This window comes from Equus asinus, chromosome 7, assembly GCF_041296235.1.
Source record: "Equus asinus isolate D_3611 breed Donkey chromosome 7, EquAss-T2T_v2, whole genome shotgun sequence".
In the NCBI taxonomy this organism is placed as follows: domain Eukaryota; kingdom Metazoa; phylum Chordata; class Mammalia; order Perissodactyla; family Equidae; genus Equus; species Equus asinus.
Genome location: NC_091796.1, coordinates 70,344,932 through 70,369,868, shown reverse-complemented (window position 1 = coordinate 70,369,868; position 24,937 = coordinate 70,344,932). Strand labels below are relative to the sequence as shown.

Genomic DNA, 24,937 nt, shown 5'->3' with positions numbered 1-24,937 from the left:
AAGACACTAGTAACTAGCAGTCCTACTGGAAGTCATTCTTCAGAGTATATTCAAAGTTGAAAAGAAATGCATAAAGAGCCAGATCTACAGAATGGCCTCTAGCAGTCATACTCAGACTACCCTAACATTGCTAATTCCAATGAGTATTCACATGATGAATGGGATAAATCCTTTTCCTTTCACATATATCAAACGGATACTTGAAAATGAAGGAAGAGATTTTACTAAAAACTTTAAAAATTTCTGAATTGAAGTATATGAAAAGAAAATGAATATATGAAAACATTCAGACTGTGTTAAATGTTAAAAAAAGCACAAAGTGTGAAAATACTATAAAATTTTATTATATTGAAAATAAATATATATACATTATGTAACCTTCAATGAGATCCACTATCATTACTTAAAAACACAGATATGTATATCTTTTAAGTATGTAAAAATTATACAGTTGTTGACTTCTGTAAGGCAAATCACCTACCACACATTTAAGAAAGCATTAAAAAATTCATTATCAATCTTCTACAAATGTTTTATATTTACCAAAGCCCACCACAATTCATAGGGCACAAATATTGGCCAACTAGTTCTAACTCTGAGGTTAGACATAAAGTTGGTTTTTTTTAATCATTAAGATAGCTAAGAGAATCAACTTTAAAGAGCTTAGCTTTTCTCAGGCACGTGGGAGGAGAGAGGAAAGTCCATGGAAGTTATGAGGAATCAGATTCTTACTTTTCTAGAATGAAAAAATAAAAAGATCTCATTTGATGACAATACAAGTCAAAATGGGCTCTAATACAAATGTATATGGAGAGGTTTTGAAGAATAAATTGGATATCCCAGGGGAGGGTCAGCCGCTTGTACCGTAAGGTTTCTTAGAAGTAGTGGATGAGCTTGTATACTGTAACGTTCCTCATCATCATTTGTAGCATAAAGCAATTCCCAAGAAAGATTGGCCCACTGACCTCTAACAGCTTCGGCATTTAACTTCCCAACTTGGATCAATAATTCTTGAAGGGTAAGTACTCTCCCAGTGTAAACTCCCTTTAAAGTATAAAAAGTGGGGGTGGGGGGGAATGAGGGGAGGCAGAGAAAAAAAAGAAATTATATTCAGGCCTTTATATTTTATTTATAAACTTAGAGAAAAATTCCATTATAGTTAAGTGAACTTAAATAGAAAGTGGTATATTAAAATGTACACACATGAGTTGCTTGTCTTCAGAATCAAGAATCACTTCTATTTGGTAGCTCTCTGAATAAGTATGAGAAGAAAAATTCCCTGACAGTCATTTCACTCAATGACCAGAAAAGCAAAGTCTCAGATACTTCTCTTTCCTTTCCTTTTCTATTCCCTCACCCTATCTGGCCTCAGCAATGCATAAGTCATAAATACTAGTCAGTGAATAATCACATTACAGGCTCTTTTTAAAAACAGCTTTGTTGAGATACAATTCACCTACTATACAATTTACTATGTAAAGTGTACAATTTAATAGTTTTTTAGTACATTCAGATATGTACTAGCACCACAGCCAATTTTAGAACATTTTCATGATATCAAAAAAACCCCCTGTAATCTTTCACTAAGACCCTCCTATCCCTTTGTTTCTCAGTCCTACGCCACCAATGTACTTTCTACCTCTACAGATTTGCTTATACTGGAAATTTCATGAGAATGGAATCATATAATATGTGGCCTTTTGTGACTGGCTTCTTTAATTTAGCATAATGTTTTAAGATTCATTCATGTTGTAGCATGTATCAGTACTTCATTCCTTCCATGGTTGAATAGTATTCCATCATACGGCTATATCACAACTCGTGCATTCATTCATCAGTTGATGTACAGTTGGGTTGTTTCCATCTTTTGGTAATTATGAATAATGCTGCTATAAATCTCCATATACAAGTTTTTATGTGGACCTGTTTTCATTTCTTTTGGTATATACTCAGGAGAGGAATTTCCAGGTCATATGGTAACTCTGTTTACTCATTTGAGAAACTGCCAGAATGTTTTCCAAAGTGGTTGCACCATTTTACACTTCTGCCAGAACTGTATTAGAATTCCAATTTCTTTATATCCTCACCAACATTTATTATTTGACTTTTTGATTTTAGCCATCCTAGTCTGTATGAAGTGGTATCTCATTGTGGTTTTGATTTGCATTTCCTTGATGAATGATGAAGAACATCTTTTCATGTGCTTACTGCCCCATTTGATCTCCTTTGGAGAAATGTCTACACAGATCCTTTGCTCTTTTTAAATTGGGTTGTCTTTTTATTATCGAGTTGTAACAGTTCTTTATATATTCTAGTAACAAGTCCCTTATCAGATATACGCAAATAGTTTTTCTATTCTGTGAGTTGTCTTTTTACTTTCTTGATGGTGTCCTTTGAAGCATAAAAGTTTTTACTTTTGATGAAGTCCTATTTATTCATTTTTTTCTTTTGTTTCTCATGTTTTTGGTGTCATATTTAAGAATCCATTGCCAAGTTTAAGATCATGAAGATTTACTCCTATGTTTTCTTCTAAGATTTTTATGGTGTTAGCTCTTACATTTAGGTCTTTGAGCCATTTTGAGTTCATTTTTGTATCTACCATGAAGTTAGGGTCTGCAGTTAGTTGAACAACTTCCCTCAGAGAAAAGACATCCCAGTCCTAACCCATGGTAGCTGTGAATGTGACCTTATTTGGAATGGGTCTTTGCTGTAATTAAGTTAAGGATCTCAGGATGAGATCATCCTGAATTTAGGTGGGCTCTAAATCCAATGACTCGTGTCCTTACAAGAGAAAGAAGTGGGAGAATTGATACAGGACATAGGAAAGAAGTCATGTGAAGACAAGGGAGAGACTGGAGTTATGCTGTCACAAGCCAAGGAATGCCAGGAGTCACCAGAAGCTGGAAGAGGTAAGAAAGGATTCTCCTTTAGAGTCTTCAGAGAAAGTGTAGTTCTGCTGGGACCTTGATTTCAGACTTCTCACCTCTAGAAGTGTGAGAGAATAAATTTCTGTTGTTTAAAGTCACCTAGTTTGTGGTAATTTGTTGCAGCAGCCCTGGAAACTAATACAGGGTCTAATGTCATTCTTTTGAATATGCTATTCAATTGTTTCAGCACCATTTGTTGAAAAGACTATTCTTTTCCTATAGAATGGCCTTGGCGCCCTTGTTAAAACCAGTTAATCATAGACACATGGGTTTATTTTGCATTTCAATTCAATTTCATTGATTTATATATCTATCTCTATGCCCATGCTATACTGTCTTGACTACTATAGGTTTGTAGTAAATTTTGAAATTTGAAAGTATTAGTCTGCCAATTTTCTTTTTAAGATTATTCTGGCTATTCAGGGTCCCTTGCAATTCTATATGAATTTCAGAGTCAGCTTGCCAATTTCCATAAAGAAGCTAGCTGGGATTCTGACAGGGATTGTGTTGAACCTGTAGATAAATTTGGGGAGTACTGCCATCTTAATATCATTTTGATCCATGAACATGGGATGTTTTTCCATTTATTTAGATCTTTAATTTCTTCTTTCAACAATGTTTTGTAGCTTTTAGAGAACAAGGTTTATACTTTTCTTGTTAAATTTATTCCCAAGTATTTTATTCTTTTTGATGCTATTGTAAGTAGAATTGTTTTTTTAATTTCATTTTGGAATTGTTCACTCCTAGTGTATGGAAACACAATAGATTTTTGTATGTTGATCTTGTATCCTGCCACCATGCTGAACTTGTTTATTAGTTCAAAGTTTTTTAGTGGATTCCTTAGATTTTCCATATACAAGATCATGTCATCTGTGAATAGAGATAATTTCACTTCTTCCTTTCCAATCAGAATGCCTTTTACTTTTCTTGCCTAATTACCCTGATGAGAATCTCTAGTATAATGTTTAATAATAAATGGTGAGAGTGGACATCCTTGTCTTATTCCTGATCTAAGGGGAAGCACTCTGTCTTTCACTAATAAGTATGATGTTAGCTGTGGGGTTTTCATAGTTGCCTTTATCAAACTGAGGAAGTTCCTTTCTATTCCTAAGTTTAAGTGTTTTTAAAATGAAAGGGTGTTGGATTTTGTCAAATGCTTTTTCTGTGTCTATTGAGATGATTATATGGTTTTTGTTTTTTATTCTATTGACATGGCGTATTACATTAATTCATTTTTGGATGTTAAACCAACCTTGCATTCCTGGGATAAATGCCACTTGGTCACAGTGTATAATTCTTTTTATGTATTGCTGGATTCAGTTTGCTAGTATTTTCTTAAGGATTTCTGCATCCATATTGAGAACAGATATTGGTCTGTAGTTTTCTCTTGTATTGTCTTTGTACGCTTTTGGTACAGGATAATACTGGCTTTACAGAATGAGTTGGAAAATGCTCTTTCATTTTTTGAAAGACTTTGTGAAGAACTGGTCTTAATTATTCCTTAAATATTTGGTAGAATTAGGCAGTAAAGCCATCTGGGTCTTGGCTTTTCTTTATGGTCAGTTATTACTAATTTAGTCTCTTGTTATACACCTGTTCAGATTGTCTATTTTTTCTTGAGTCAGTTTCAGTACTTTGTAGGAATTTATCCATTTCTTCTAAGTTATATAAATCATTGGCATACAAGTGTTCATAGTATTCCTTTATAACCACTTTCATTTCTATAAGGTCAGTAGTACTGTCCCCCTTTTCATTTGGTTCTAGTATTTTGAATCTTCTCTCTTTTTTCTTGGTCAAACCAAGACAAAAAGTTTCAGTTTGGCCGATCTCTTCAAAGAACCTGCTGTTGGTTTCATTAATTTTTTCTATTGTTTTTACAGTTTCTATTTCATAATTACCTCTCTAGTCTTTATTAATTCCTTCTGTCTGCTTTAAGTTTAGTTTGCTCTTCTTTTTTCCATTGTCATAAGATGGAAGGTTAAGCTATTGATTTGAAATCTTTCTTCATTTTTAATATAGGCATTTTAAAGTTATACATTTCCCTTTAAGGACTGTTATAGTTGCATCTCACAAGTTTTAGTATACTGTGTCTTCATTCTCATTTATCTCAATGTATTTCCTAATTTCTCCTTTGACCCACTGGTGACTTAGACATGTGTTGTTTAATTTCCACGTATCTTTGAGTTTCCCAAATTTCTTTATTGATTTCTAATTGTATTTCCTTGGGGTCAGAAGGCATACTCTGTAGGTTTTCAATCCTTTTAAATTTATTAAGTTTGTTTTATATCCTAGCATATGGTTTATCCTGGAGAATGTTCCATGTGCACTTTAAAAGAATGCATATTCTGTTGTCTATAGGTGTCTGTTTGATATAGTTGGTTTACAGTTTTGTTCAAATCTTCTACTTTTTTTCTTTGATCTTCTGCCTAGTTGTTCTATCCATGACTGAAAGTAGGGTATTGAAGTCTCCAACTATTAATGTTGAATTGTCTATTTCTCTCTTTATTTATGTCAGTTTTTTGCTTCACATATTTTGGTGCTCCATTGTTAGCTGCAAATATGATTATTCTATCTTCCTGATGGACTGACCCTTTTATCATTATAAAATGTCCCTCAATCTCTAGTAACATTTTTTGTTTTAAAGCCTATTATTTCTGACATTAGTGGAGGTACTCCAGCTTTCCTGTTGTTGTTTGCATGACATACCTTTTTCATCTTTTCATTTTCAATTTATTTGTGTCTTTGAATATAGTGTATCTTCCATAGAAAGCATATAGTTTGATCTTGTTTCCAAATTCAGTCTGACAATCTCTCCCTTTCATTTTGATAGTTTAATATACTCCCATTCAATGTTATTATTGATATAGTCAGATTTATGTCTGTCATTTTCCTTTCTGTCTTCCATATCTTGTCTTTTTTTGTCCCTCTGTTCCCCTGCTACTGCTTTCTTTTGCATTAAATGACTATTTTTTAATGTATACTTTTAATTTCTTTAATGATTTTTTTAAAACTTTTTTTTAAAAAATTATTTCCTCAGCGGTTGCTCTAGGGCTTAACATATATGTCTTATCAGAGCCAGGTTCAGTTTATACTAACTTAATTCTGGTGAGATATAGAAATAAAAATCCTATATAGTTCTATTCTCTTTTCTTTCCTATTTGTGGTATTGTTATACATGTTACATCTATAAATGTTACAAGCCCTATAATGTATTGTTCTAATTATTACATTATATACTTTTAAAGAAACTGAAAGGGAACAAGTATATATTTATTGCTTTTGCTATATTCTTATCATATTATAGCAATATTTTGCTATATTTCTATTTATCATTTCTAGTTCTCTTCCTTTATTCCTATGGATTCAAGTTATTACCTGGAATAATTTCTTTTGCCCAATACAGCTTTGTTCCCACTGGCCTCCTTTGTGCAATTATTGGCAAATACATTACATTTCTATATGTTATAGGTCCAACATTACATTATATACATATTGCTTTATACAATTGCTTTTCAAGTCGGTTAAGAGGAGAAGAAATATGCATTTATATTGTTTTTTATAATTACAGTACCTTACTAATGATCTTTGTTGTTCCTTATATGATTTAAAATTATCATCATCTGGGGTCACTTGCTTTCAGCCTGAAGAACTCTTGGTATTTCTTGTAAGGTGGGTCTGCTAGCAACAAAATTCTGTTTTTGTTTATCTGGGAATATTTACCTTCATTTTTGGAAAGATAGCTTTGTTGGATATAGGATTCTTGGTTGACAGTTTTTTGGGGTTTTTAAAAGGCATTTTGAATATGTTATCCCATGCCTTCTGGCCTCCATTGTTTCTGATGACAGGTTGGCTGTTAATCTTATCAGAGTTCCATTAACAACTTAGGAATCATTTTTGTCTTGCTACTTTCAAGATTATCTCCTGGTCTTTGACTTTCAGCATTTATAGTATGATAGGTCTATTTGTATTAATTCTACTTGAAGTTTGCTGTGCTTCCTGGATGTGTAGATTAATGTTTTTCACTAGATTTGGGAAGTTTTCAGCCATTATCTCTTTGAATAATTTTTCTGCTCCTTTCTCTCTTTTCCCCTTCTGGCACCCTCACTATGTGTATGCTGGTGCTGTTAATGGTGTCCCACATTTCTGTAAGGCTCTCTTCCTTTTTATTCATTCTTTTTTCTCTCTCTTCTTTGGACTGCATAATCTCTATTGACCTAGAATCTTCAAGTTTACTAATTCTTTCTTTCACCAGTTCAAATCTATTGTAGAGTTCCTTTAGTGAATTTTTCATTTGGTTCTTTGTTTTATAATTTCTATCTCTACTGATACTCTGTCTCTATTTGATCCAAGATTGTCATCATACCTTCCTTTACTTCTTTTTTTATTAAGATATAATTGACATATAACATTATATTAGTTTCAGTTGTACAACATAATGACTTGGTATTTGTATATATTGTGAGATGATCACCACGATAAGTCTAGTTAATACCCATCACCACACAGTTACAAATGAGAACTTTTAAGATCTACTTTTTCAGCTCCTTTCAAATATACAATGCAGTATTCTTAACTATAGTCACCATGCTGTACATTACATCCCTGGGGCTTATTTATTTTGTAACTGGATGTTTGTAACTTTGACTACCTTTACTTATTTCACCCACTCCCCAAACCTTGCCTCTAGCAACCACCAATCTGTCCCTTTATCTATGAGTTTTGTTTTTGTTTTTTGTTTGTTTTAGATTCCACATATATGTGAGATCATACAGTATTTCTCTTTCTCTGACTTATTTCACTTAGCATAATGCCGTAAAGGTCCATCCATGTTGTCGCAAACAGTAAGATAGCAAGATTTCCTTCTTTCTTATGGCTGAATAATATTCCATTATGTGTGTGTATGTATGTATGTATATACAGTCATGTGCTGCAAACAATGTTTCTTTTGGTCAATGACAGACTGCATATATGACAGTGGTCCCATAAGATTGTAATGAAGTTGAAAACTTCCTATTGCCTGGTCATCGTCATAGCTGTTGTAATGTCATAGCACAATGCATTACTCGCTTGTTTGTGGTATTACTGCCCCTGTGGGCAATATTAAGATATTAACACCCTCCAGTGGGACAAGATGTGGAGATGGAAGACAGTGATATTGATGTTCCTGTCCCTGTGTAGGCCTAGGCTAATCTATGCATTGGTGTCTTAATTTTCAATAAAAGTCTAAAAAGTAAAAAGAAAAAAACTTTTAAAATAGAAAAAAGTTTACAGAATAAGGATATAAATAAAGAAAACACTTTTGTACAGCTGTACAATGTGTTTGTGTCTTTAGCTAAGTGTTATTACAAAAGAGTCAAAACGTTAAAAAACATTTTAAAGTGTATAAAGTAAAAAACTTACAGTAAGCAAAGGTTATTATTGAAAAAAAAGTTTAAAAAAATAAATTTAGTGTAGCCTAAGTGTACAGTGTTTATAAAATCTACAGTAGCATACAGTAATGTCCTAGGCCTTTACATTCACTCACCACTCACTTACTGACTCAACCTGGAGCAACTTCCAGTCCTGCAAGCTCCATTCATGGTAAGGGCACTATGCAGGTATACCATTTTTATCTTTTATAGGATATTTTTACTATGCCTTTTCTATGTTTAGATAAATAAATACTTACCATTGTGTTACAATTACCTACAGTATTCAGTCCAGTAACATGCTGTACAGGTTTGTAGCCTAGGAGCAATAGGCTATACCATATAGCCTAGGTGTGTAGTAGGCCATCTGGGTTTGTGTAAATACACTCTACAATGTTCGCACAATGATGAAATTGCCTGATGCATTTCTCAGAACGTATCCCCATCATTAAGTGATGTATGAATGTATGTATGAATGAAAATACACACAGTGCATTTTCTTTATCCATTCATCAATGGACACTTAGGTTGCTTCCATGTCTTTCCTATTGTAAATAATGCTGCAATGAACATGGAAGTGCACATATATTTTTGAGTTAGTATCTTCATTTCCTTTGAATAAATACCTACAAGTGGAATTGCTGGATCATATGGTAGTTCTATTGGTAATTTTTTGAGAAACCCATAGTGGCTGCACCAGTTTACATTCCCACCAACAGTGCACAAGGGTTCCCTTTTTCTCCACATCCTTGCCAATACTTATTTCTTGTCTTTTTGATAATAGTCATTCTAACAGATGTGACATGATATCTCATCGTGATTTTGATTTGCATTTCTCTGATGATTAGTAATGCTGAGCACCTTTTCACATACCTCTTGACCATCTGTATGGCTTCTTTGGAAAAATGTCTATTTAGATTCTCTGCCCCTGTTGTTATTTTGCTGAGGAAGATTAGCCTGAGCTAACATCTGTTGCCAATCTACCTCTTTTTGTTTTTGCTTGAGGAAGATTAGCCCTGAGCTAATATCTGTGCCAATTTTTCTCCACTTTATCTGTGGTTCCTGTGCCTGGATGTCTGCTTCCTTTCTTAGGTTAGGGAATTTTTCAGCTATTATTTCTTCAAATAGGTTCTCTGCCCCTTTGTCTCTCTCTTCTTCTCCTGGACACCTATAATACGGATGTTAGTAGGCTGGACGCTGTCCCAGAGGTCCCTTAGACTGTCCTCATTCTTATTAACTCTTTTTTTCTGTTCAGGGCTTGGGTGATGTCCTCTACTCTTTTATCCAGATAACTGATCTCTTATTGTATGTAATCTACTCTGCTGCTAATTCTCCCTAGTGAATTTTTAATTTCTATTATTGTATTCTTCAGTTCTGATTGGTTCTTTTTTTATATTTTCCAATTCTTTGTTGAAGTTCTGTGTTCATCTGTTCTCCCAAGATTAGTGAGCATCTTTGACTATTAGTCTGTACTCTTTATCAGGTAGATTGTTTATCTCTGTTTCATTTAGTTCCTTTTCTGAGAATTTGTCCTGTTCCCTTATTTGGAACATCTTCCTTTGTATCCACATTTTGCCTACTTCTCTGTGCTTATCTCTATGTATTGAGTAGATAAGCCATGTCTCTCAATCTTGCAGATGTGGCCTTATGTAAGTGATGACTTTGGGGCCCAGCAATGTGCTCCCCTCTCGTCACCATTTCCAAATGTTTCAGGAATGTCCCCTGTATGGGCTATGTGTGCCCTTCTGTTGTGGTGGGGTTGCTCTTGCTGCAGGCACACAGGTAGGCTAGGCTGGCCCTTGGGCTGCCTGGTTGTAAGGCTCAGCCATGTGCAGCTGCTACAGTCACTTTATTGGGTGGGTCAAGCCCCAGCATGGGTGGCAGTGCAGATCTGCTGCTGTTTTGCTGTTAAGTGAGTCAGGCCCCCAGCATGGCTGGTTGCTAGGCTCTGGGGCTCAGAATTGGGGCAGGCTCCAGCCTGTGAGGCTGTTGTCAGTTCTCTCGGGAGCGCAGATGGGTGGGGCCGGCCCCAGGTGGCAGCACACAATCATTTTAGGCACTGGTAGGCAGGGCAGATCCCCTGTGCGGCTGTTTGAGATGGCCAGCTACACAAGTCTGCTGCGGCAGACAGGCCCCACCACCCACAGGCCACACACCCTGCCAATGTAGGGCCACCCTGTCACACGCTCACTTGCCCTGCTGCAGAGGTCCCACACACCCTACCTACATGGGCCTGCCAATTTCCCATGGGCTTGCTGGTAGGTGGGGCCAGTCCATAGGGCAGGCTGCCTGCCTTGGCTCAGTTGGATTAAATTGGTACTCTAGTGGGTGGGGCAGACCCTCTCCCTGTGCTAACAGGTCAGAAGAAGAAATCCAATGGCATCTACCAGTTTCTGTGTCAGCACTACTATACTAGGTCACAATAACAGCTGCTGCCAGTGTCTCAGTCCCAGAGGAGGTGGGCCCAGCTGCCTCTTGCCTCTTTGAGATGCACTCAGAGCTTAGCAAGTGAGTCTCTTTTACCCAAGGACTATGCACCTTTCTTTCTGGTGATGTTACGGTTTCCTGAATGGGTGAATCTGTGTGTGGGTCCTTTAAGAGTAGGCATTTCTTTCTCTGAAGTTCAACAGTTTTTCTGGGGGTATTCCCAGTTGTTTTTAAAAGCCAGCAAAGCCAAGTATTATGATAATTTATCTTGGTTGTGCTGAATTCAAAGGCTGGGATGCTTACTGTGGCATGGATCTCCTGCTCAGATGCCCTACTGCTCTGGGAAAAGCTTTATACCTTAAGACTGTTCCCAGCTGTTAAGTGCCCAGGCCAGGAAGTGGTTTTTTCCCTCAGTAGAGGTATATTTCTTCCTCTTCTATCCCTGTGAATGTTGTCCCTTGTTGTGGGGGTTCTTTTTATCCTGTTTCCAGTTCTCTCTCAGAGGTAATTGTTCCAAGAGTAGTTGTAGGTTTGTTGTGTCAGTGGGAGGAGGTGCTTTCAGAGTCCTCCTATGCCATCTTCCCAGCAATCTATACATTTTGGATATTAATCTCTTATCAGATATATGATTTGCAAAAATTTTCTCCCATTTGGTAGGCTGCTTTTCATTTTACTGATTGTTTTCCTTCCTGTGCAGATGCTTTTTAGTTTGATGCAGTTCCACTTGTTTATTTTTGCTTTTGCTGCCTTTGCCTTTGGTGTCAAGTCCAAAAAATGATTGGAAAGCCAAAGTCAAGGAGCTTACTGCCTATGTTTTCTTCTGGGAGTTTTATGTCTTCAGGTATTACATTCAAGTCTTTAATCCATTTTGAGTAAATTTTCTGTATGGTGTTAGACAGTGGTCAAGTTCCTTCTTTTGCTTGTTGCTATCCAGTTTTCTCAGCACCATTTATTGAAGAGACTGTCTTTTCCTCATTGTATATTCTTGGGTCCTTTGTTGTAAATTAATTAGTCATATATGCACAGGTTTATTTCTGAGCTCTCTATTCTGTTCTATTGATCTGTGTGCTTGTTTTTATACTAATACCATACTATTTTGATTACTATGGCTTTGTAATACAGTTTGAAATCAGGAAGCGTGATGCCTCCAGCTTTGTTGTTTCTCAAGATGGCTTTGGCTACTCAGCAGCTTTTGTGGTTCTATACAAATTTTAGAATTGTTTGTTCTATTTCTGTGAAAAATGTCACTGGAATTTTGATAGGAATTACACTGAATCTGTACATTGCTTTAAGTAGTATGGGCATTTTAACAATATTAAAACTTCCAACCCATGAGGACAGAATATCTATTTATTTGTGTCTTCTTCAATTTCTTGCATCAATGACCAACAGTTTTCACTGTATAGGTCTTTTACCTCTTTGGTTAAATTTATTCCTAGGTATTTTATTCCTTTTGATGCAATTGTACATGTGACAAATAAAAATGGCAAGCAATAGGATATATTGAAGAATATGAGGAAGCCATTTGGTATAAACCTAATTCGGCCTGACCTTGTCTTTCCAAAAGGGCCTGACCGTGGCCGTTGAGCATGCATTGTATATCTGCTTTAGATTTTCCCTATGGCAAGAGCAAAGGCCCTTGAGGTAAAGGTGCAACTTCCCTGCCCCTCCCAACATCTCCTTAAGGATTAATCATCTTTCCTTAGGCTAGAAACTGATTGCTGCACTCAACTGTGGCTGCCCAGCTCGGGACAATAGACTTGCCTCCTGCTACGCCCACCAAGATGACAGACCCACTACCTGCTGTGTCCATCAAGTGCTGTGCCGATAGGGCAATCTTGTGACTATTGTGGGAGGGACATTTCAATCATATGTGAAACTCCCTGTTTGGGGGTATATAACCACTCTGTGCGCCCACTTCTTTGGTGCCCTTTCTTCCTTTAGGAAGAAAGGCCCTGGGCCATGGTCCTCAGATTTCAGCTCAGAATAAACTCACCCAAATTTTCATTTACAGATTGGTTATGGATTATTTTCGTCGACACATTGAATTGTGTTAATTTTTCTTTCTGACAGTTATTAGTGTATAAAAATGCAACAGATTATTATATATTGATTTTGTATCCTTCGACTTTACTGAATTCGTTTATTAGTTCTAGAATTTTTCTGGTGGAGTCTTTAGAGTTTTCTGGATATGTCATCTGCGAATAGTGATAGTTTTACTTCTTCCTTTCCAATTGGACACCTTTTATTTCTTTTTCTTGCCTAATTGCTCTGGCTAGGATTCCAATACGATAGTGAAAAAACAGTGGCAAAAGTGGGCATCTTTCTCTTGTTCTTGATCTTTGAGCAAAAGCTTTCAGCTTTTCACTGTTGAGTATGATGTTAGCTATGTGTCTTATATGGCCTTTATTATGTTGAGGTACATTCCCTCTATACCCACTTTGTTTACTTCTTTAATTATGGTTTCCTTCAGTCTTTTGAACATATTTATGATGGCTACTTTGAAATCTTTGTAAATCTGACATCTCGTCGTTCTCACAGGCAATTTCTGTTGTCTGCTTTTTTTCCTGCTGTATGGGTCAGACTTTGTTTCTTTTTATGTCATAATTTTTGTTGAAAACTGGACATTTTAGATAACACTGTAGTAATTCTGGGTACTGATCCTCCCTACCCTCTGCCCCAGGGCTTGTTATTGCTATTTGCTTATTAGTTTAGTGAGTGGTTGAATAACTTCAGTGAAGTCCATCCCTACCTTCACCCCAAAATGTGGAGTCTTTCATGTTGCAACCTCAGGGAGTGCACCTTGTGAAACCATGGGATGGCAGTGGTTTGGGCAGAGCTCTAGTCTATTGAGTGCTCACACCCAGTTGTTAAGCTCCACTGATTACCAGCTGGTTCTCTACATTTTCAACAATGACCTGGGGCATAAATTGGCTCCAAAGACTAATCCAATTACATTTGGGCTCCTTTGAAAGAACAGCTTTGGAGGTCAATGTTTGAGATTTACTTTGACTCCAGGAAAGCTCTTCTCTGCTGTTTCTTTCCCTGGTTCTCTCCGTTAATCTACTCAGCCTACAGTTTAGCTTATATCTTTAAGGAATTTACCAATTGCCTTTTAATTATTCCACAGTTTTTAAGAGAATCTTAGGCTTCAATGTTTTTACACTATTTTGAAAATAAAGTTGGTTCCTTTGGGAAGAGATTTGGGTTCTTTTTTTACGGTTTGCTTCTTCCACAGAGCAAAATCTCTAAGCCAGAGCTCTGAATCTGGAGGTGAGACAATGGCATGCTTCTCTCTCAGTGACATCCCTGCCTTAGGAGATGAGCACTTGGTAGAGGGTGATCAGTAATCTCAGGTCTTCTTGGCTTGCCTCTCCCATTGTGGAACCTCCACCTTATGAGTAAGCAAGCGTTATTAGGTCCCCAGTATTCTCAGCGGCACCATGCCCAGGGTAAAGCCTCCACCCAGTGAGTCAGGTTGGCCAGAAGGGACTTCCCATCTCCTAATTACACATGCCCAGAACTCAGCTTCACAATAGGTCTCTGGGAGTAAGATGAGAAACGCTGAAGTCCTGCCTCTCCCAGGAAAATAGCCCTTCACCGGGGAGCTGAGGGGAGAGGGAGCCCTGTGTTCTTGACTATACCAGTCTGAATGGAGTTTCCATCTTACTGAGCTGGGAGGGAATGGGTCTCAGTTCAAATATTACTGTCTCACACTGTTCTTATTGGGTTTTAGTTGATTTTCTTGAATAAATGTTTCTTCATTTGCTGTAGCCATTAGGACCATTTCCAAGACTTTAAATGGCTGTTTTAAAAAAAAAACTTTAGTCATTTTCATTGGGGAGTGTATCTGTGGAGCTCCTCAGGCTATAATGCCAGATGTGGAACCCACAATAAGCTCATAACATTGAATCTTTCATAACGTGCACACTCGATGACATTTTAAATGCAATGACAATAAGTACTAAATCTTAAAAAGTCAATCCCGATTTGGAGTCTTTCTTAATTGTCATAGGTCAGATTTGCTGCAAATTTACGTATGGATGTCAGCAAAAGAAATACTATGCCACTTACAAGTTAATTTTTCTTTGGAGTCAAATCTAAAGCGATAATTAATACACTTGAATTTGGCATAAGAATACAATCCATTTAGTCAAATATGCTATAGCAATTACATTTACTTGGCTATTTCATAGGTCGGTTATTGAACAATGGCTACACAACTTTTTTTTTTTTTGGAAGATTAGCCCTGAGCTAACAACATTCACCACCAATCCTCCTCTTTTTTTCCTGAGGAAGATTGGCCCTGAGCTAACATCCGTGCCCATCTTCCTCTACTTTATATATGGGATGCCTACCACACCGTAGCTTGCTAAGTGGTGCATAGGTCCGTATTTGGGATCCAAACCAGTGAACCCTGAGCTGCCGAAGCAAAGTGTGTGAACTTAACTGCTGTGCCACTGGACCAGCCCCTACTCAACATTTTTAATTGGCTCCTATTAGATGCCAAATTAGATTATTTGCAAAAGTAAATAATCAGTCATTTTAGGATTGGACTATGTTGGCCATAAAGGCAGGATTACAAATGTCTTAAAACTGTAATTAATATATCCATACCTAGAATGTTCTATCTCTATCACTTGGTTCAAATACTTTATAACTGATTTCTGTTCTTGAAGGTTAATACATGAAAATGTTTAAAAACACGTTTTTAACTTACCATATTAGGATCATACCCCAGAGAAAACAAGCATGGTTTTTCTTGTAAAACTGCTTCCTTCCACTTTTCATCAGATACCAAACCAATGTACCAGTCCCTTTCATATTCTTCAAGGCAGTCAGTCAGCTCTTTAAAGTCTTCTATTGGACCTAAACTTGCCTTATCAATCATTAGTTTCAGAGTATATCTGAAAAATGGAAAAACAAAGAATTTTAGAGTTTTTAAAATCAAGTTTATAGATGAAATAGATTTGTTCAATCAATATTTTTAAGACATTGAACTGAAATGATACATATTTCAGATAAAAAGATTAGGGAAAAATGATGAAATTAAAGTGAAGAAATCCAGTAAGCCAAATGAAAAATAGTTTCTCCACATGAAGAAAACAGAAGGAAGTACAAATTATACACCTGATATAATCACAATACATAGCATTTTTTTCATTTTTAGGACAGCAATTATTTTTTAAAATTAGAAATGAAGGAGTATCTCCTTCTAGGTTATAAAAAAAATCAACATTTTTCTGCCAATGTTACAACTTGTAGATAATCAAAATGAATTACCTGAAAGCTTTCAGTGCTATTTGGAATAGTTCTGGCTTTTCTGTGAGCCAATCCAAGGCAAGAGACCAAGGCAAAACACCACTGTAAACTCTCAGTATATGACCAGGACTAGGAACCATATTGTCTACTCCAAACAAACTAAAATAACAAGTCAGTACTGCATGAACATAGAAGTCTTTTAAAACTCTATCCTTTGCAATTTCTTCCAGTACATTTGGGACGTTTTCTTCTGAATGAAAGCATTCCAACTGCCTTAAAACAAATTGGTACCAGTCTTCTGGAAATAATGAGCTCATCTCCTTCATTTTGGAATTAGGCAAACAGTTAGATGTCCACTCTTCCGGTAAGCTTAACAAGTGAGAATGAGGACAACTGAACTCCTTGAGAGGGATAAACACCATGTCTTCATGTTTTCCTTTGTCAATAGCAGGGTATCCCAATATAACTGCTTTGTAAAGACTGTTTTCAGGAACTGTGCCAGTAGAATGATCATCAACCCTCTGTGATACTACTGATCCTGGAATAGGCACATTTATACCTTGCAAAACTTTCAACTGATCTTTCTCTTCTTTTCCTGTTTTGATAGTTGTCTCATCATCAAAAACATTGTCATCAGACCAGTCATCCAAAGTTTCTGAATTTAAACTACCTGTATCTTCTGGGGATTGGGTTTGTGGTGAAGTATTCAAGTCAGGCAGGATTATTAGAGATGCTTTCCCTTTATTTTCAATTTTGTGAACATTCTCCTGCATGCTGGATCTTCTGGAGCAGTACCGAACAAGTATCCACACAAGCACTTTAACAAGGTCACCTTTAAATTCTTTCAAGTTATCATGAGAATCAATTATGCCAGATAGGACATTCCTGGCATCAGAATAGAGTTTCACAGGCAAAATGGTACAGGGTGTCAAGACATTTCCAAAGTGTTCACTAATGGAACATACTCTTGTGTATTCTTCTTGTTCAAAGGCACCTTCAAAAACTTCGTCAACTTTTCGAGCTTCAGCAGTATGACAGGATGTCTCTTGCAATTCTAATCCCTAAAGAGGGGAAAAAAGTACTTGAGTTTATGATGACTTATTACACAGAGAAAAGCAGCTAGTTCTGTAAATGCCCATGGATTGGATTCTCATAATAAAAATATGGAAAATTCAAAAAAATTTCTTTAACTGAAGAGTTACACCTTAACTCAGTTAATGGCACTTAACACACGATGTTGGATACAGAGATGAAAAATAATGCTACTATTTTAAAAGAAATTATAGAAATTCCACTAGAAATTGGCAAAACAATTTTGTTGAGTATCATTTTAATTTTAAAAGACTATATCTGTAGTTAAGTTTGAATCACACTTATTAAAATCTTTCTTTTTTTTACAAGATAATACCTAGGCAAGTATGAGAGTTTTTATCTTTTCCAAAGATTGGCACCTGAGCTAAGATCTGTTGTCAATCTCTTTTTTCTTCTTCTTCTCCCCAAAGCCCCCCCAGTGCATAGTTTTATATCCTAGTTATAGGTCCTTCTGGTTGTGCTATGTGAGATGCCGCCTCAGCATGGCTTGATGAGCTGTGCAATGTCTGCACCCAGGATCCAAACCAGCAAAACCCTGGGCCGCCGAAGTGGAGCATGTGAACTTAACCACTTGGCCACGGGGCTGGCCCTTAAAAACGTCCTTAAATCATAAAAATTTTTTGGGAGGAAAAGAAAGCAAAATTGGAATTACACAATATGCACAGTAGTTTTGTGCATATCCTTTCCATCCTACTTTATATGAGAGCATTATTATACTGTATGGATATGCCATAATTTCTTTAACTAGTCTCCTGTTCTAGCTTTTAAAATAATAAAATAATAATATCAGAGATTTGAGTAATTATTGTGTGTCTCCTCCAACTACAAAGTAAACTTCATAAAGCTTTGCTACTGCTATATCCATAGTACCTAAACCAGTAGCTGGCACACAGCAGGTATGCAACAAATATATGTTGAAAGAATGAATATTATGGATATGTTCTTATATGAATTTTAAACACATTTTGATTACTTCCCTAGAATGAATCACTTGAAGAAGATGTACCAGGTCACTGTTTACTATTATTATAATTATTGTTTATCTAAATTATACATTTTTACAAAACTATCAGTGCCTTTAACAAAAGGCAATGGTGCCAGGCTATATTATAATCTAGGGAAAGAACATGGAATGTGACATCAGAAGCTGTTTCAAATCATAGCTCTGTCAGATGCTCGTACAGAATCCTGAGTAGGTCACCTATCCTCTCTGAGATTCCTTTTCCTTCTCTTTCAAAGAAAAAATAATCCTAGTACATAGGGTTGTGAAGATTAAAGTAAGCAATGAAAGTGCCTGTAAACTTTAATGCATTATGTAAATGTTGGTAGATGGTATAGCTAAGCAAGCTTGTGTCCAAAAAAATGAAATAGAAAGAAAAAAGACTGCCACCAAAAAGTGTATCTTTACACCACATATGTCACAGAGCACAAAAGATCAATAAAAGGACCCACATTATGAGGTACTATAAAACCACACCATTTTAAAAATAGAACTATATTAAGCAATGAAAACATCCTCAATATTCTGCATAATTTTTTGCCTTCTCCTACTTGTAGAGGTTAGACTAGAGAAGAGGTTCCCAAACTTTAGATGAGTCAGCGTCACAGGAAGGCTGGTTAAAACGCAAGATTCCTGGGCCCTCCCCCAGAGTTTCTGATTCAGTAACTCTGGTGTAGGGCCCAAGAATTTCCATTTCTAACAGGTTCCCACAAAATGTTAGTAATTACTAATCTGGGGAACTGCATTTTCAGAACCACTGGACTAAAGGAACAGCTTTCTAGTCACTAGCAATGTTGTTCAATCTGTGCTAAGACAAAAAATTCATTCATTCAACAAATATTTCTTGAGGGCCTATTATGTGCCAGGCCTTGTTCCAGGGGCTTAGGACATATCTTCCAAATAAAAACAGAGATCCCTGTCCTTGTGACATTTACATTAGAGCGTGGAGGGACACAAGCATCAACAGTAAAACTAAGTAAATTACATGGTCTGTTAGAATGTATAAGTGCTATGAAAATAAAGAAAAAGTAAAGTAAAGGAAGAAGGATTGGGAATGAGGGGATGGGACCGAGAGTGCAATTTTAACCAGAATGGCCATAGGAGACCTCATTGAGAAGGTGACATTTGAGCAAAGATTTAAAGGTGGTAAAGGAGTTAGCTGTGTGGTTATCTGAAGAACATGTTCCAGGCAGAGGGAACAGCCAGTAGGCTCGAGCAGAGTGAGAAGGTTAAAGTAGTAAATGAGGCCAAAGAGGGGGAGCTTGACCATTTAGGGCCTTGGCTTCTACTCTGAACGAAAGAAGAGATCCACTGCAGGGTTTTGGGTAGAGAAGTAACATGATCTGACTTGGATTTTGAAGATCACGCTGGTCGAGAATAGACTGTAGTGGGGCAGAGGGAGAAGCAGGGAGACCAATCAGGAGGCTATTGCAATTATCCAGGAAAAGGATGAAGGTGGCAGAGAGCATGGTGATGAGAAGTGGCAGAATACAGAATATGGCTTAAAGGCGGAGCCAACAGGAGTTCTTGTTGGATTGGATGTGGGGTATGGAAGTAAACAAGGAGTCAAATATCACCGGACTAAAGCCCAAATGTTTGTGGGCTGAGCAACTAGAAGAATGGAGTTCTCACCAAGGACTCCTGGGCCCTGGGGCACTCTGATGTTAAAAGGTCAAGGAAAAGAGAAGGAACTATCAAAGGAGACTGATGAGGATTAACCCATGAAACAAATCAAAAGAAAAGATCAACGTGCCAAATGCTGCTGATAGGTCTGGTAAGGGCCTGAGAATTGATCATTGGATTTAGCAATGTGACAGCCACATTGGAGACCTAGGCAAGAGCAGTTTTTGGTGGAGTAATAGGTATCAGAGTCAAAAACCTAGAGTACATTGAAGACAGAATAAGAGAAATGAAATTAGAGATATGACTATAAGCAACTCTAATATGGAATTTTGCTCTAAAAGGAAAGAGAAAAACAGGGTGTAGCAGGTAGGGGCAGTGGGGTCAAAAGAAGGTTTTTATTAAGTTGAGAATGCTTATATGATAGAAGAGTGAAAAAAATATTACGGAGTCACACTTTTGAGATGCTCAACTAGATAGGGATAAAAAGAAAAGGACTGGAAGAAAAGGGGGCAGGTATATTTTGTTACCATGCTCTGATATACAATCGACACTAGTTTGCCTATCAATATGTGCATATTGAAATATACTTTAAAAATCCCTAAGTCTTTTTACAGATAATTAAAAGACAGTCTTTCAAACTGAGCTATTAATAGTGTTTGATGTGCACGTAACAGGTAAAATTTTACACACATACTATAAAAATACTAAAGAGGTTTCAAATGAACATTGACCTTAATGTTAATACAGCAGTAAGTATAGCCATGTTCTAGAATCATTATCCATATTAAACGATCCTGAAAACGGCCCAAGTAATGAGACCCAGGTAAGAGGAGACCTAAAAGAAATCAGAAAAGAAAAAAGAAAGTAATTGTTCAAGCTTGTTTATTTTTCCATGTGAATCTTCAAAATTGATAACATACTTGGAACTAATTCATAACTCCATCTACCCTCTTTTTACGTCAAGAATAGAAACAAATATTTATTGCATAACAGGAGGCATTAAATTAAGCTCTTTACAGGAACAGTTGCAAGAGAAAATCTACAGCTGATAATAAACAAGAATTCAAGGATATCTTTTCCAGAAAAACAAGAAATTAGAACTTGCTATATGAAATCCTAAATACATGTTAGATATATTAGGAAGAGTATTAAATATATAAAATCCAACTTCACATTAATGATTTAAAAGATTTTGGACATTTATATATACATGTATATAAAAATGTTTTGTGGTGTTGAAAATTTACATAAAGTTCTACATACTATACAAATATTTTAAAAACTTAGTTTTTCTCTCAATATTACGTCTCTGAGATTTGCCCATGTTGATTATAAGCAGCTCAAAGTTATTCACTGTAACTACATTGAGAATTCATTGTATAAATATAGCTGAACTTGAATATTCATTTCCCTGTTAATAAACATTTCAGATGTTTCCAAGTTTTCACTATTATAAATAATGCTGCAGAAATTACCTTTGTGCAAGTCTCCTTGTACAATGTGTTGTGCAGAAAAGAGTTAACATAACAGAACTGACTGCCATCCTCTGAAAGGTCTGCTTACAAAATTGGCCCTTGGCTGGCATCTGGGAACTTGTATTTCAGGAGAGTTCTCACCACCCTAACTGATAAAGAGTCTCTCGTGCCTCAACTGTTTGTGCAAACAATACAGTTTACACTGAACAAAACTGTTTGTGCAAGGAATACAGTTTATACCGAACATGTGCTTTCCTTTGAGAGTTTGGTACGTGCTAGGCAGAGGGTGCCTACATGACCAGCTCCCAATGAAAGTCCTAGGCATATTGAGTATCGAATCAACTTCCCTGGTAGTCAACATAACACACGTTGTCACAACGCGTTGCTGGGGAATTAAGCATGTTCTGTGTGATTCCACTGGGAGAGGACACCTAGAAGCTTTGCACCTGGTCTCTTTTATCCCATGTGACTTTTCCCTCTGGTGATTTTGCTCTACATCCTTCTGCTGTAATAAATCTTAGCTGTGAGTATGGCTATACTCTGAGTCCTGTGAGTCCTCCTAGCAAATTATCAAACCTGGGAATCGTCTCGGGGACCCTCAAAACATATGTGCAAGAGTTTCTCTAGAATTGGAATCACTGGATCATGGAATCTAAAATTGGCATCCCTAGGCCATGGGATATATACATCTTTACTACAGACTATAAGTTTACCCTTCAAGGTGGTTGTATGAATGTACACATTCCCTTACAACAGGTTCAAGAGTTCCTATTACCCATACTTGGTAACGTCAGACTTTTTACATTTTTGCCAATCAGATGTGCGGGAAACGTTACCTCATTGTTGTTGTTTTTTTTCCAGGAAATACTTTATAACATACTTCTTGGTTTAGTGTAATTGGTTTGATATTAAAGTAAAATTTCTACCTTATTACTAAGGAATTTATTATTTCAGATATGAGTTTAACCTTACAGGTATTTTAAAAAGTGGCACAGCATTATTATATAAATTAATTGGAACTGGATAAAAGTACTAAAAGTGTAGAATATTTCCTATAAGAAGGGAAAATGATTATTCATAAAATATTTGTACTACAAAGATAAAATTTTTCCTAAACTATCTCACATAACAGAAAAGTTCAACCCAAGTAAACATTTCATTAAAATCCTAATTTTAAATTGCTACTCTGCCTGGAATCAATTTGCCAGGAAGTGGCAACAGTTCTAAAACAAATTTCAAAACCTAAGGTACATGGTAGGAGACAACAAACTACTGTCATCAGCTTATACCTTATCGAAAAGCAACATTAAGTGTAACATAATTGAATTTGCAGTTAGCGTCCAATGAAATTATCATAAAATTATAATTATCATAAAATCAGTTCCTTCTCATCAAAAATCTTGCTAATATTTGCACAGAACTTCTATTGGGAGGCTATCAATCATGATCAAAGCCTTACATTATCTTGTCCTGTAACCTTGTCAGATTGCTTAACCAGCTATACAATAACTAAGAAGATAGAAGCCACATTCCTTAAGCTCTTCAATCTGACATCGCATGAGGCAAATGGGTCTAAGCAATTGCATCTACTTGATATGAACTCATTATAAATTCATGGAAATTTTGGAGATAAGGTGTTTTCAGGTTTCAATGGTGGGACTATAACCTGACTTTAATCAAGAAAATATTTTTAAAAAATTGTCAAATCACCTTAATGAAATTTTCTTTTTAGTATTTTTTATTTATAGTATTTTTATTTTTAATAAAATACTATTTTATTTAGTATTTTTATTTATAACTTTATTTATCTCAAAATAAGGAGTAGGAGATACACTTCTATTTTGTATTTAGTCTTTCTGCCTGCACATCAAAGTATCAGAATTAGTATAATGGTTGTATCAAAAGATTGTTTTTCTGTGTTCATTTTTTTGTACTTGAAATACATTAGTGAGGATTTCTCAAGCATAACCCGTTTACTTACCTAAACTTCCAGCTGCCATCGCAGACTGCAGTGCAACGGTCAAATCTGGGACCATCTGGTAGTAGTACACTGTATCTGCACACACGCAGGCTGCAGTGCCCACCACTCCTGGCCAACTCTGACTAGGTCGTGGAAACCCCACCAAGAACAAAGGAAGGGTAAAGAGGGGGAGTAAGGGGGAAGAGAGTAGTGTAGAAAAAACTATGAAGACCAACACAAATGGAGAGAAGACAATGTTGAGTATACATAAAGTGGTGGTTGATTTTCTACGTTTTTTCTCCGTCCATGATGCCAAAAGTACAGTCACAGCAAACTGCAATTTAGAGATGAACTGAATCAGACGATCACGCATGATACCAACCTGTAGAGATGTAAAAATAATACTTTTTATTCTTAAAGACTTTTCATGCATTTTCAAGATAATATAAAGAACATTCTATATTAATACTGCACCAATATTTTTGAGGAAATAGCCCTTTATATAAGATTCTTCGTTATAATTTTCTCCAATCTCACAATTAATAAATGAGACTATATTTTTAAAAGTTTGGGCTCTCTTAACAACAAAAAAGTATTAAAGAGAATTGACAGAGTGCTATCTATATCTTAAGGTTGACTATCTTTTGTATTACATGCTTGTTAAGTCATGAGACCCAGAAGTGGTAGTTAAGCAACTATCCTTAATTTACCCTTATTTTAGAGAGTATTTTACAGATTAAGAAACAGAAGTCATGCTGCAAGACAAACCTCAATAGACTGAAATCATACTAAGTATGTTCATACAAATCATGCAAAGTATGTTCTTCAACCAAAACAGAATTACATCAACAACAGAAAGAAATCTGGAAATTAAAAGACACATTCCTAAATAGCCAGTGAGTCAAAGAAGAAATCACAAGATAAATAAGAAAACATCTTGAGATGAATGAAACAAAAATGCAACATACCAAAACTTGTGATACAGCCTAAACAGTGTTCAGAGGGAAATTTATAGTTGTACATGCCTACACTAAAAAAGAAGAAAGAGCTCAAATCAGTACCTTAATTGTCCACCTTAGGAAACTAGAAAAACAGAGAAAACTAAACCTCAAGTAAGCAGAAGTAAGTAACTAATAAAGATTAAAGAGGAAATTAATAAAATAGAGAAGAGAAAAACAATAGAGAAAATCTATGAAACTGAAAGCTGGTTTTTTGGGGAGATCAACAAAACTGACAAATCTTTACCTAGACTGACCAAGAAAGAAAACAGAGAAGTCTCAAATTACCGAAATCAGGAATGAGAGAAATAACATTACCAGCAATCTTACAGAAAAAAATAAAAAGGATTATAAAATAATATTATGAACAACTGGATGCCAATAAATTATATCACTTAGATGAAACTGATAAGTGTAGAAAGACAAAAATTACTGAAACTGACTCAAGAAACAGAAAATCTGAATAGACCTACAACAAGTAAAGAAATTGAATTAGTAATTTAAAAGCTACCCACACAAAAGTCGAGGACCAGATGGCTTCCATACTACAAAATACTACATACTACAGTATATTTAAGATACATACTGAATACTACAAAACATTTATGAATAATCAACATGAAATTCCCAACTCATTCTATGTGGTTAGTGCTATTCTGATATCTAAATCAAAGACATAAGAAAAGAAAGCTATATATATATACTAATCACACAAAAATCCTCAACAAAATGCTAGCCAACTAAATCCTGCAACATATAAACAGG

The 24,937-nt window shown here is 36.0% G+C and overlaps 1 protein-coding gene across 5 annotated transcripts in view; it reads right to left on the bottom strand.

Moving 5' to 3' along the window:
• Positions 1–322: 322 nt before the first annotated feature.
• The window catches only part of PCNX4 (pecanex 4), a 48,115-nt gene continuing 23,500 nt past the window's right edge, over positions 323–24,937 (bottom strand). For 2 of the 5 annotated variants that reach the window (XM_014864641.3, XM_070513713.1), the window contains 5 exons: positions 23,196–23,556; positions 20,471–20,574; positions 16,046–17,085; positions 15,483–15,669; positions 323–1,044 (listed from right to left, as the gene is read on the bottom strand). In XM_014864641.3, the coding sequence (XP_014720127.2) occupies positions 793–1,044; positions 15,483–15,669; positions 16,046–17,085; positions 20,471–20,574; positions 23,196–23,556 (1,944 nt within the window). In that variant the 3' untranslated portion in view covers positions 323–792. The other 3 variants (XM_014864643.3, XM_044773686.2, XM_070513712.1) reach the window with 3 other exon arrangements.